Genomic DNA, 14,686 nt, shown 5'->3' with positions numbered 1-14,686 from the left:
TAGGTATAGCCTAAATCTCTCCCTACTACCCCTCCTTTTTTTCTTGAAATCTTTGGGGCTGGAATGATAGCACAGCGCTGGACATTTGTTTTCATGTGGCCAACCCAGGATGGACCTGGGTTCAATTCCTGGCATTCCATATGGTCCCCTAAGCCTGGCAGGAGCAATTTCTGAACGTGGAGCCAGAAATAAGTAACCACTGGGTGTCGCCAGGTGTGACCCAAAAACCAAAAACCAAAAAAAAAAAAAAAAAAAAAAAAAAAAAAAAAAAAAAAAAAAAGAAAACAAATCTAACAGATTTGTAGTTTGAAGAGAATTCTATCTTTAAAATACTGGGGGCTGAAAAAAATAGTACACCAGGTAGGGTATTGCCTTGAGTGCAGTCAACTAGAGTTCAATCCCTGGCATCCCATATGGTCCCTCTGGCCAAGCACACAAGTTAATTCCTGAATGCAGAGCCAGAAGTAACTCCTGATCATTGCAGATATGAGCTAAAAACAAAGTACTGAGCTTACTCATATAGGAACCCAGTATTATCTTCCTATTTATCTGAATCATCATCTATAATAATAAAAAGTTCTATGGTTCTTTTAAGTTTTATAATTTCCTGCTAGTTTATTTTTAAATTTCACTGTTGTTACTAATGTGACTATTTTTCCTTTACAAAAAAAAAACAAATTCAGGGCTAGAGCCATAGTACAGCAGGTAGGGCACTTGCCTTGCATATAGATGACCTTGGCTTTATCACTAGGATCCCTTTGGTTCCCTGGACCTCACCAGGAGTGATCCTAGAGCATAGAGCCAACAGTAAGCCATGAGCACAGCCAGGTTTAAACATTGTTTATAGAAAATCTAGGCTCTGTATAGTGCCAAAAATTTATCAGCTTAATGAATTCTTTATTCTACTATTAAATGTAATTTTATAATTCTCTTAGATTTCCCAAACTCATTTACTATCTATCCTTTTAATTCCAATCCTCATTTATCTTTTATTTTCTGTTCTTTGGGGCCATACCAGTAGTGCTCAGGGATCATTCTTGGAGGTGCTTGGGGACCCATGTAAGATACTGGGAATTGAACCCACATTGGCTGCATGCAAAGCAAATACCCTACCAGCTGTGCTATCACTCTGGTCTCTATTTTTATACTGGTCCAAACTCTCAAAATAGTGAATTGAGGTCACTATAATTAGGTCAGGACATTAAATGCTATTTTTAATCTCTTTACTAATAAAACTTCATCAATATAAATTTTCTTTTTGAGTCAATAATAGAAATTTTTTGTTAGCTTTTGAGCCAAACTTGGTGCAGAGATTACTCCTTATTTGTGCTCAGAATTTACTCCTAGCAGGCTCAGGGGACCGTATGGAACACGAGGGATTGAACTCTGGTTGGCTATGTGCAAGGCAATTGCCCTATGTCACTTCAGCTCCTAGATCTTACATTTTTATTTGTTTTGGGGACACACCTGGCATCGCTTAGGGGTTACTCCTGGCTCTATGTTCAGAAATCGCTCCTGGTAGGCTTGAGGGACAATATGGGATGCTGGAGATTGAACCTAAGTCCGCTGCGTGCAAGGCAAATGCTCTACCACGGTGCTATCACCCTGAATCCTTCTAGATGTTAATTTTTTTTTTTTTGCTTTTGGGCCACACCCGGTGACACTCAGGGGTTACTCCTGGCTATGTGCTCAGAAATCACTCTTGATGTGGGGGACCATTTGGGATGCTGTGGTCTGCCCTAGGTCAGCCGTGTGCACGGCAAAGGCTCTACTGTGCCACCGCTCCGGTCCCTAGATGTTAATTGTGTGTGTGTGTGTGTGTGTGTGTTTTGGGTCACACCTGGCAGTGCTCAGGGGTTATTCCTGGCTCCAGGCTCAGAAATTGCTCCTGGCAGGCACGGGGGACCATATGGGACGCCGGGATTCGAACCGATGACCTCCTGCATGAAAGGCAAACGCCTTACCTCCATGCTATCTCTCCGGACCCTAGATGTTAATTTTTCCCCCCTCCCCAGATGTTAATTTTTAAAGATATCTTACCTGCTGTAGTATTGCTCAGGCCCCAAAGTGAGTAATCCATCTAAATACCAGCTACTATTATTATTAACTATGTTTCCTATTACACTATAATTTTGGGTTTTTTTGGGGAGGGGGTTTGGGTCACACCTTGCTGCACTCAGGGGTTACTCTTGGCTCTGTGCTCAGAAATCACTCACAGGCTTGGGGACCATATGGGATGTCAGAAATCGAACCACCGTCTGTCCTGGGTCAGCCACATGCAAGGCAAATGACCTACTGTTGTGCTATCTTTCTGGCCCCTATAATTCATGCTTTTATTTTTAATTCTTTTTAAGTTTACTTAAATAGGAAAATTTACTTTCCTATTTCTTTGCTTTGGTTTCTGCTTTTATCCATCTTGCCATAAGTATATCTTTTAAGGGTTGTTCATTTGTTGCTCCATTGTTTCAGTACCTTTACTCCATTTAACGTAACAAAAAATAGAGCAAAAATAATGTCAACATGGACCAGAGTGATAGCACAGAGGGTAGGGTGATTGCCTTGCTGCAGCAAACCTGGGTTCAATCCCCAGATTCCCATATGGGTCCCTGGAGCACCGTCAGAATCATACCCTGAATGTAGAGCCAAGAATAACACAAGCACCATCAAGTGTGGCCCCAAAATTAAAACCAAACCAAAAAAAAAAGATGAACATTAATTGGTATAAACACTTCACTATTTGGAGAAAGTCAGTGAATTCCAATTCACTTCCTACTTATGTAATCTTGGCCAAATCTGAGCTGTTTCTTCATCTGTGAAAACAGAAATAACAAATATGGTTAAGTTTGAAGTGATTTACAATTAATTTAGAAGAAAAATTGGTCCACATGAACTTAACTGTCTGTTAAAGACAAATTTTTAAGTTGTTCCAGTTGTCAAGAAATTCCTCCAAAGTGTGAATTTATTTTTAGGTTATCAATTCATTCAATGAACAACCAAATGATCAACTCACTCAAAGAAGAGTAACTAAGCCCTTCCTGCCTGTGAATTAAGTGTTATAGATGTTTTGAGGAATATAGTAAGGTGAATAATGAATGACACAGACCCTATCTTCCAGAAGCAGTGTTCTGGAGGACAAATTGTTAAACATATCATAATAAAGCGATAAGCAGTTATTAAAGACTGTGGAAATTCCAATTTTGAGGTATAGATAGAGTATGCAAAAATCAAAAACCTTGGAATCTTTCAGGTATTTAGTACTTGATATGCATTCTTAAGGATTACCAAGAAAACAGAAAGCAATATTGTTGCAAGATGTTATGGGAGTTAAAGACAATCTCTGAACCATGAGAAGGAAAAAATAGAGTTTGGGGAATTTTCCACAAAGGTCCACATCAAAAAAAAAAGGGGGGGGGAGGGGATGATACCTGAAACCTCTCTGCAAAGAACAGCTCATACATGTAAAGGCAGAGATGCAAAAATAAAATAAAAAGGTGTTTCCAAGACACTATTCATGCTGGAGGAGGAAGACAACTTGTAGCAAGAAATGCATGTGGAAGAAAAAAAATATGAGTAAAAAATGCCTAAAAGAATAGCAAGTTTTATATTCTCAACTGGTAGCACAAAACCTGACCAAAGGTAAGAGGTTTAGTACAGCAGGTAGGGGGCTTGACTTGCATGCTAACAACTCGGGTTTGATATCCGCTTCCCATAAGGGCCCCTAAACACCGATAGAAATAACCCTTGAGCACTGCTGGGTATAGCGCCTCTTCCAAACAAAACAAAACAAACAAACAAAAACACTTCTGCCTCCCCTTCCCCCCTCATAAAACTGATCCATTTACTCGCACTAAATACCAAATGGAAGAACACATGTTAAGCAATAAAGCTGGCAAAAAATAATTTGTGCCACGCTTTAAGAAATAGAACACTCTAGGTGTACAATGAACCTGGACTCTACAAGGCAGGCTCAGACAGGCATTGTCGAGTGACCCTGTTTCTACACCGGCACTAGTACCTACCTGTTTGACTCAGCCTTAGAACCGTACAGATGCGTCCATTGCTTCTCCAGTGACTTGCTTAGATGAAGACCTACTTTGGGTGACTGTCAGAATTAGGTACCGCCCGCTTCCTAATTTAGCCTGACACTAGAGATCCATTCATGAAAACAAATGTTTCAAAGAGCAGCCACTTCTTGAGCTGGTCTCCACCAGGTCTTGCTGCAATGCAAGGATTTTTGCAAAGGCCCCAAACAGCGGCGAACATCCCTGAGCATCAGCTCAGCCAAGGACGAAAGGCCCCGCCCGGCCCCGCGCCAGTCACCTACGTAGAGACTGCATGCAGTTCCAGGGCCTCCCTCCTGGCCTGCGTCCAGCGCCATGGCGGGAGCGATCGCCGCCAGGTTCCCCCTAGACTCTCGACTCAGTAAAACTGGCTGCGCAGCCCCCATCCCCACCCCACGATGAGCTGGGGAAGCCCAGCGCACGAACCTGGCCTCACGAGCGAAGAAACCTTGATAAAGGTGAAGCGGGACCGGAAGTGACGGTGCGTCGCCAGGAAATGACGTCATCGAGCCACCGGAAGTTTGCGCGTTTCTAGGCGACGGTTCATTCTTTTATTTTCCATCACCCCCTCGGAGGAAGCTCGCTCGTCGGGACGCTGGAAAGCGACTGGGATCGGGCCGGTTCTGAAGAAAGCTGCTCCCACCATCAACACAGCGAGTGGCGGGGAGCGGGGATCGAGGACCGCCGCCGCCGTCGGAACTACCGCGCTTGGTCACTCGCCCCTCATTGCACTTCGGAGGGGAAGAGCCTGAGCGAGGAAGACCAGGCCTCGAGCTGCGGCGAAGGCGCGCAGGGGATCCGCCAGGGCTTCCCAAGATGTCGCTGCAGAAAGACCGGCGAGAACTTCCTCTGGGTCGCTGAGGAGCGAGACGCGGGAGACGGCGGCCGCGATGACGGCGACGCCGCGAAGAGAAGCCTGAGGGGACTCGACGCAGGCGACCTCCGCGAAGGCAGCCGCGGCCTCCTCGCCCTCGGCAGCGACGTCGGGGCTGGCCGGCCCGGCCCGCGCAAGGTTGGCCTCAGCGACGCCTGGCGGGGCTCGAGTGTCCATGAAGGCTGCAGCTGCTGGGACAGCGCGAGTGAAGACCCTGGCTACGCGGCGAGCGTCTCGTCGGGGCTGAGCGCCCACTGGGACGCCCCTGGCTGGTGGGGGAGACGGCGGTGCGACTCCCACGGCCACACCAGCCGCAGGCCGCGAGGCAACAGGAGCCCCCACGGTGGAGTCGCCGACGAGGAGCACCTGACCCTCGAAGACGACGCCCCGTTGGCCTCAGGCTCCCCAGACCCTGCTGCCATGTCCGGGCGCGTCGACTTTGGGGAGGCTGCGGCGCCCCCCTGTGAGTGCCACCTCGGGCACCGAATCCGCCGCCTGCTCTTCCCTTCTTCCTGGCGTCTCCTGGGCACCTTGGGCATCTCGCCCTCACCCTCCTGCAGGGATGATTGGCCTTACCTGTCGCCACCCTCCAGTGTCATGGTCCCTCATGACGCTTTCCTTCTCCCTTTATTATTATTATTATTATTATTATTACTATTATTATTTTGGTTTTTGGGTCACACCCAGCAGCGCTCAGGGGTTACTCCTGGCTCTGCGCTCAGAAATCACTCCTGGCGGGCTCGGGGGACCATATGGGATGCTGGGATTCGAACCACCGTCCTTCTCCATGCAAGGCAAACGCCCTACCTCCATGCTATCTCTCCGCCCCCCCCCCTTTATTTTTGAGGCGGGAGGCACACCCCGTGGTGATTAGAGGTTACTCCTGACTTTGCGCTCTAAAATTATTTCTTTTTTTTTTTTTTTTTGATTTTTGGGTCACACCCGGCAGTGCTCAGGGGTTATTTCTGGCTCCAGGCTCAGAAATTGCTCCTGGCAGGCACAGGGGACCATATGGGGCGCCGGGATTTGAACCGATGACCTCCTGCATGAAAGGCAAACGCCTTACCTCCATGCTATCTCTCCGGCCCCTAAAATTATTTCTGATGGATGACGGGGATCAAACCCGAGTCAGCTGTCTACTAGGTTCCTGTACTATAGGTCCAGCCCATCCCTTTCCTTCTTTCTGCAAAGCCGCTGCATATCCCTAGGATCTCTTTGCTGGGCTTTCGGATTCCTCACCGTTATTTTTTAGTTTTGAATCTCACCAGGAGAACTGCAGGGCTTACGCCTGGCCCCGTGCCTTGGAAGCACTACTAGAGGGACTTGGGGGGACCATGTGCGTTCCTGGAGATTGAACCCAGATCATTCTCTCTAATGCGGTTGCCCCACCTGCTCCTTTGGTTTCGGGACCTCTCACAGTGATTCTCAAGGCTGACTCCTAGTGGGGGCTTGAAGAAATCAAGTATCGTGGCCGGATGGAACCCACGTGGGCCATAAAAGACAATGCCCTATATCTCTATTTCCTCCCTGCAACTTTAATTCCACTCTTGCTCTCAGAGATGTTGGGTTCTCTCCTTTTGTATGTTTCCTTTCTACTACCTTTGAGGCTAGTTTTTCCTTTCTTATCCCCCACAGGAGGCTGACCTCACTGGTTCTCATCATTTCATATAGTGTACCTCCATACCTCCTAGTGACTCCCACATTTTTTGTAATTCATCCATTTGAAATCAGCAATCTTGGAGTCCATGTGTTTTGCTCTTCCCTCAGTAAAGAAGACAGGCCAGCCATACATGCCTCAACTTCTGGAGAGGAAGAGAGAAGATGAGCAAATAATGTGGAGTATTAAGAGAGCATTGTGCAGTCAGAGTAGGCTGCCACCAGTTGTGTTGGTGGTGAGGATGGAGATCCAAAAAGACTTGCTCACGTTGAGATTCCTATAGCTGAGATCAGAACTCCACATTATAATTGCAGAGTCTTATGCAAGCACCCTACCTATTGTACTCTCTCCAGCCCTTATTATGTACATATATGTCCTCTCTGGTCTTCAGTGTTTTAGGAGTAGGACATCACATTGGTAATTGTCAGGCCCCTGAGAGTAATCCCTCTCCCTAATTTTATCTCCTCCAAAATCAATTCATCATCTGTTTACAATGTTATTTTCTCTTGCACAGTTGGAAATACTTCATCCCTGTGAGGAAATCACAAACTAATTATTGCATTGGCACTACTAAAGTAATAAATAATATTCTTAACACCAAATTTCTGTGGCAACAAAGCACAAATAGCTATGAATTCCCATAAGAGAAAAGATTCCTGGTAGGTCTTAAGCTTTTCTAAAATAAACCAAAATTTTCAGACTTGAGTCTATTTTTTAGATTTTTGTACCTTTTGGCCATGCCTGGCTGAGCTTACTCCTGGCTCTGCACTCAGAGACCATTTCTGGTGGGAAGGAGGCAGGAAGAGACACACCATATGGGGTTCTAGGGATAAAACTAAGGTCAGCTATGTGCAAGGCAAGCTCCTTATCTCCTGTTTCTCCCCTCATAATAGTTTATTATTATGTAAACCATTCAGAAATTATCGGGATATATCTGAATATGTCTCCCCACTTATTTATACTGCCATTCTTTTTTTTTGGAGGGGGTTTGGGTCACACCTGGCAGTGCTCAGGGGTTACTCCTGGCTCTGCATTCAGAAATCACTCCTGGCAGGCTCAGGGGACTATATGGAATGCTGGGATTCAAACCACCGTCCTTTTGCATGCAAGGCAAACGCCCTACCTTTATGCTATCTCTCCAACCCCAATACTGCCATTCCTTTATTTGGAGAACCCAGCCTTTTGGGGGAGAGGCTACTGTAACTTGACCTTTGAATTTTGGGGGAGGGTCACACCCGGTGACGCTTAGGGGTTACTCCTGGCTATGTGCTCAGAAATCATTGTTGGCTTGGGGACCATATGGGATGCTGGGGGATCGAACCGCGTTCTGTCCTAGGTCAGCAGTGTGAAAGGCAAATGCCCTACTGCTGTGCCACCACTCCTCTGGCCCCACCTCTGAATTTCTAATATTGCCTCTCGATTTTTTTTTTTTTGCTTCTTGATTTCTAATCTTGCTTTCCTCTGATACAGCCAGTCATATATACTCAGTGTTATAAGTTTGATCATTAACATTTTTTCTGTTTAAAATATCTCAGTACTCCTATTTTCTGATTAAGTCCAACAATTTCAACGATAGCCTAATTCTAATATCATTTTATAATTATAGTGGCTGTACGATAGTGCAAGAATTAAAGTGCTTGCCTTGCATGCAGCTGACTGGTTTCATTCTGAGCACTGAGGGTCCTCTAAGCATTTCTAGGAATAAGACCTGAACACAGCATTTTGTTACTGGCTTAAACTTCATTCCCCCGTTTTTAAATTAAGCTTAGGCGATATGCTTACAGTAGTGTACAAGTATTTATAGTAATGAAAAACAAAGTAACTGCTTACCACTACAACCCCACCAGCATCACCCCTGATGTGCCTATGACTCTTAACCCATTTTGGGGTTACTCCTGCTCTGTGCTCAGGGATCACTTCTGGTGATGCTCAGGGGACCTTTTATGCTGTGGATATCCAACCTGGGTCTTCTGCATGCAAGGCGAGTGCCTTACCCCTTGTACTGTTGTTCTGGCCCCATGCCACTTCCTTATGCATTCCAAAGAGATAGCATAGAGGTAGGGCATTTGTCTTGCATGCAGAAGGACCCCATATGGTTCCCGGAGCCTGTCAGGAGCGATTTCTGACCATAGAGCCAGTAGTAACCCCTGAACGCAGCTGGTGTGAACCAAAAACAACAAAAACAAACAAAAACATGTAATCACAAGAAATCTTTCTAGTAAAATATTTGGAAAGTGGGACAGTGGATTGGGTGTTTGCCCTGCACACGTTCGACCAGGGCTCTATCCCTGACATTCTATATGACTCCTGGAGCTCTCCAGGAGTAATCCCTCATCACAGAGTCAGGAGTAAGTACTGAACACTGCTCGGTGTAACATACCCTCCCCCAAACAAAATATTCAGAAAGAATGGGGAAGTGGAGAGAATAGAAAAAGTAAGACAATTGCCTTGCATCAGACTGAAGTTTAATCCCTGGCACACTGTAACAAAAATAGCAACCCCCCCCCCAAATTATGGGGGCTGGAGAGATAGTACAGTAGGTAGGGAGTTTTTTATGCAGCAGACCCAGGTTTGACCCTCTGCATTCCACATAGTCCCCTGAGCACAGAGAGAAGAGTAAGACCTAAGCACGTTTGGGTGTAGCCCTCCAAAACAATCGGAAAAACAAAGCAATTTTACTGTTTGTTTTGAATCATTGCCTTAGTGCCTTTTCTTTTTAAATAAAAACAATTTGACTTCTCAATAGGTTCTGGGAAGAAGTTATATCTTGGTAGCATATATGATGCAGTACGAGTTGGAGATGTGAAACAACTTTCAGAAATAGTAGAACGCGGAGCAAATATTAATGAAGTTGATGTACTCCATAAATTTACCCCTTTACATTGGGCAGCACATTCTGGAAGTTTAGAGGTAAGAATTCAAATATGGGGCTGGAGAGATAGCACAGTGGGTAAAGTATTTGCCTTACATGTGGCTGACCCAGGTTTGATTCCTGGCATCCCATATGGTCTCCCAAACCTGGCAAGACTGCTTTTGGAGCTGAGAGCCGGGAGTAACCCCTGAGCACTGCTGGGTGTGGCACCCAAATAAAAAACCAAAAAAAAAAAAAAAACCAAAAAAAAAAAAAAAACCCCAACATAAAAATGAATTAAAATAGGGTCGGAGAGATAGCATGGAGGTAAGGCGTTTGCCTTTCATGCAGGAGGTTATCGGTTCGAATCCCGGTGTCCCACATGGTCCCCCGTGCCTGCCAGGACAATTTCTGAGCCTGGAGCCAGGAATAACCCCTGAGCACTGCCGGGTGTGATCCAAAAACCACACAAAAAAAAAAAATTAAAATAAGTTATTATGCTTAAGTAAGTTTACAATTGGTAACACTTTTATAATTTTTTGGTAAAAAACTATACTTTATAAAATAAATAGATAAATTTATAAAATTATATTTTTGTAAATTTAATAAATAGGTGGCTGGAGAGATAGCATGGAGGCAAGGCATTTGCCTTGCAATCAGAAGGTCAGTGGTTCGAATCCCAGCATCCCATATGGTCCCCTGAGCCTGCCAGGAGCGATTTCTGAGCATAGAGCCAGGAGTAACCCCTGAGCGCTGCTGGGTATGACCCAAAAACAAAACAAACAAAATTTAATAAATAGGACTGAGGTCTTGATAAAGTACAATTTTCCCCCCAAACTAAGTCTTCTTTTAGCAGGTATATAAGTTAAAAATTAATATTTTGAATAATTTTGTACTAGTAGAATTTAAAATTTATATCAAATACTTAAATTCTACAAATATTAAATTTAATAAGAGTGAAGAAAATTAAAACTTTAAGACCTATAAAAGTTTTTTATATGTAAAAGATTATAATAAAAATCATTGTGGATGTGGGCTGGAGCGATAGCACATCAGATTGGGTGTTTGCTTTGTACAAGGCCGACCCTGATTTGATCCCTGGCATCCCATTATTGTCTCCTAAGCTTGCTAGGGGTGATTTCTGAATGCAGGGTCAGTAGTAATCCCTGAGCGCTGTTGGGTGTGACCCCAAACAAACTAACAAAAAAAATCTCAGTGGATGTAATAATCTACCTTATCAGGTATAGAATATTCAATATAAGTGAAAATTAATTCATTATTGCAAATGTATAAAATCCCTTAGCTACCTGGAGTAAGCAAACCTTTGTTAATCTAGTAGAGGGCAACCATAGCAACATGAATGGGTACCATATTCAATGCCAAATGCTTAGAAATTTGTCTTGCCTTTAAAAGATGCTCGTTGAAAGCAAGACAGGTTTCCAGGCTATAAATTCCCTAAATTGTTGCCTGTCCTTGAAGTGCTTGCATTGTTCCTTCAAATCTGAATGATAATTTAACTGGATAAAGTATTTTTGGTGATGTGGTTAGTTCACTGGATTTTTGTACTATATCACTCCATTGTCTTCTGACTCATAGTCTCATTTGATAGATCTCTTTTTTTTTTTTTTTTTTTTTTTGTTTTTTTTTTTGTTTTTTGGGCCACACCCTGTGACGCTCAGGGGTTACTCCTGGCTATGCGCTCAGAAGTTGCTCCTGGCTTCTTGGGGACACCGGGGGATCGAACCGCGGTCCGTCCTAGGCTAGCGCAGGCAAGGCAGGCACCTTACCTCCAGCGCCACCGCCCGGCCCCTGATAGATCTCTTTTTAATCTTATGAGCTTTCCTTTGTATGTAAGTTAAATTTTTTTTTAAATCTTGCTGCTTTGAATATTCTCTTTCTATTTCTCTTTTGATCTTGCTGCATTTAATATTCTGTCTCTTCCCCCTCTTTCTGTTTTTGGGCTGCACCTGTCAATACTCAGGGTTTATTTCTTGCTCTCTTTAAGGGTCACCTTAAAGGGTGCTGGGATTGGCTACATGCAAGGCAATTGTCCTATCTGTTCTTTTAACTCTCCGATCTTGCAATATTCTGGTTTTTTTTTTTTTGTTTTGTTTTGTTTTGTTTTTCGGGCCACACCCATCTGATGCTCAGGGGTTACTCCTGGCTAAGGGCTCAGAAATTGCCCCTGCCTTGGGGGGACCATATGGGACGCCGGGGGATCGAACCGTGGTGGTGATCTTTCCTTGGCTAGCGCTTGCAAGGCAGATACCTTACCTCAAGCGCCACCTCGCTGGCCCCAAGATCTTGCAATATTCTGTCTCTATCTTTGACTTTTGTTATTTTAAGTACAGTGTGTCTTGTAGTTTTCCTATTTGAGACTATTTTTGCTGGGCCCCTCTGGCCTTGTATTTGGTTGCCCTCAACTCTAGAACATTCTTTATGATTCTTTAACTATTGTTTCTTTATTTTTAATAATTTTTTATTAAGATCAATGTGAATTACAAGTCTTTCACTTTGTATTTAAGATACATAGTGATAGTGAATGAGTGCCATTCCCACCTCCCCCCCACCTTAGTTTCCAGCTTGCATCCTGTACCTCTACCCTTAGCCCCTTGACTGCTAGTGTAACAGGTCCCTTTTGTGTATAGCTTGTTGTAGTTTGGGTCTCTTGATTCTGTTGTTGTTGACTTTGGGTTGGGTATTTAGATCTGATCACTTTTTATTTCCTCTCATGCTCATGAGACTGCCCCCTGGTACCATCTATTTTTTTCCTCAATTTTTGAAGTCTTTAACTATTTTTTTTAATTAGATTTGACTTCCTATATACTTCAGGGACTCCAATGATTTTTTAATTTTCCTCATGAACTCATCTCATTGTTCCGTTAGGTTGTTCCTTTCTTTTCAGACTCCCCACCTTCTGTTTACAAGAGGTTTCCTCCATCTCATCTTGGAGTATCTCTTGTGTTTTGCTGACTACCTATGCCACTGTTTCTATGAGCTCATTACATATCCTCACTATAATGTCACTCACTACAGCCATTCTTTGAGAATTTACTGAGGTGGTTGGTGCTGGTTGATCTTTCTGTGTTCTTTTTACTTATTGAACTGAGTGAGTTTTTCATGTCTTCCTCATTGAGTTTTTTGTGTTCTTGCTGTGCTTTGGGTGATTCTTTGTACTGAGTTCTGCTGCCAATCTCTGAAGAATTAGGCTAGAAATTGGTCTTTTCTTTCCCTGTCCATCTTCAAACAGTGATAGGCTCAGAAATTGCTCCTGGCAGGCTCGGGGACCATATGGGATGCCGGGATTCGAACCACCATCCTTCTGCATGCAAGGCAAATGCCCTACCTCCATGCTATCTCTCCAGCCCCACTAATTGTTTTTTTTTAATGTCTAAACCAAGATGTTTTAATGCTAGAGACTACATAGAATATTATACAAAATTAACTGATGAATGATGAATGTTAGGGACTTAGTGCCCACTATGATCTAGATGAAGGCCATTAATTCTTATGTAAACTTTTATTTCTAGTAATAACATTAAAAGAGTTTGGACCTATCTATTTTTGTGGATGACACAGAATGATAGAACAAAGTCAACTGGTGACAATTTGCATTGAATTGAGTAATGAATTGAATTGGAAATACATTGATGGTAGGAGAGTTTATAAAGGATTGGAATTCTTTGGCTATTAAGTATTAGGTATAGAGAATCTTAGGTATTAGTGTTGTTTTTTTTTATAATTTATTTAAGCACTATGATTACAAAAATGTTTGTAGTTGGGTTTTAGTCATCGAATATACACCACCCTTCATCAGCATAACTTTTCTGTCACCAATGTTCCCCATTTTCCTCTTCCTCTACTCCCTGCCTGTTTTTAGGACAGACAGCTCTCTCACTATCATTGTCATGGTAGTTGTTAGTGCAGTTATTTATCTAATTGCACTTACCACTTTTTGTGGTAAGCTTCTTATCATGGGCTGGTCCTTCTGGTCTGCCTCTCTATTGTCTTTTATTTTTCTTAAATACCACAGATGAATGAGACTATTGTGTGTCTAGTTCCCTCTGACTCATTGCACTCATCATAATAGTCTCCATATCCAACCATGTATAGGAAAATTTCACTTCATTTTTCCTAACAGCTGTATAGTATTCCATTGTGTATATATATCACAGTTTCTTTTGCCACTTATCTGTTTTCCAGCACCTGGCTTGTTTACAGATTCTGGCTATTATAAAAAGTGCTACAATTAAAAAAAAAGTGCTACAGTGAACATAGGAATACACAGGGCATTTTTTGTATTGTGTTTTTGTGTTCCTAGGTTGTACCCTAGGAATGGTATTGCTGTATCATATGGTAGCTCAATTTCCACTTTTTTAAGGAATATCCATATTGTTTGCCAGAAATGTTTGACTATATAGCATTCCAACCAGCAGTGAATAAGAGTTCCTTTCTCCCTGCATCTACACCAGCACTGGTTGTTCTTGGTGTGTGTGTGTGTGTGTGTGTGTGTGTGTGTGTGTGTGATTTGTGCCAGTGCATGTGTGTATGTGTGTGTGAGATTTGTGCCAGTGTGTATGTGTGTGTGTGAGAGAGAGAGAGAGAGAAAGAGAGAGAGATATTTGTGTCAGTCTCTGTGGTATGAGGTCATACCTCATTGTTTTGATTTGCATCTCCCTAATGATTAGTAATGTGGAAAATTTTTTCATATGTCTTTTAGCGATCTGTATTTCTTCTTTGAGGAAATAGTCTGTTCATTTCTTCTCTCCATTTTTTGATGGGGTTAGATGTATTTTTGCAAAGTTCTACCAGGGCCTTGTATATTTTATTTTATTTTATTTTTTATTTTTTAGTTTTTTTGGTTTTTGGGCCACACCCGGTGATGCTCAGGGGTTACTCCTGGCTATGCGCTCAGAAGTCGCTCCTGGCTTGGGGGACCATATGGGACACCGGGGGATCGAACTGCGGTCCATCCAAGGCTAGCGCAGGCAAGGCAGGCACCTTACCTCTAGCGCCACCGCCTGGCCCCTATATATTTTATTAACCCCTTTTCTGATGGGTATTGGATGATTAGTTTTTTCCATTCTGTGGGTAGCCTTTGTATCCTAGTTACTGTTTTCTTTGAATTTCAGAAGTTTAATGTTGTCTTCTCAGTTTAATGTAGTCCCATGTGTTTATATTTGCTTCCACTTCCTTGGACAGTGGTGTTTTTTTCCTTGAAGCTGTGTTTAGCTTCAATGTTA

The 14,686-nt window shown here is 43.2% G+C and overlaps 1 protein-coding gene across 1 annotated transcript in view; it reads left to right on the top strand.

Annotated features, from left to right (window-relative positions):
* Positions 1-5,253: 5,253 nt before the first annotated feature.
* The window catches only part of ANKRD42 (ankyrin repeat domain 42), a 44,747-nt gene continuing 35,314 nt past the window's right edge, over positions 5,254-14,686 (top strand). Inside the window, exons 1-2 of the mRNA XM_049780048.1 lie at positions 5,254-5,398; positions 9,339-9,502. Of these exons, the coding sequence (XP_049636005.1) occupies positions 5,356-5,398; positions 9,339-9,502 (207 nt within the window). The 5' untranslated portion in view covers positions 5,254-5,355. The remainder of the gene's footprint in view (positions 5,399-9,338; positions 9,503-14,686) is intronic.

Source organism: Suncus etruscus, chromosome 9 (genome assembly GCF_024139225.1).
Source record: "Suncus etruscus isolate mSunEtr1 chromosome 9, mSunEtr1.pri.cur, whole genome shotgun sequence".
Classification (NCBI taxonomy): domain Eukaryota; kingdom Metazoa; phylum Chordata; class Mammalia; order Eulipotyphla; family Soricidae; genus Suncus; species Suncus etruscus.
This window is presented reverse-complemented; position numbering and strand designations above follow the sequence as displayed.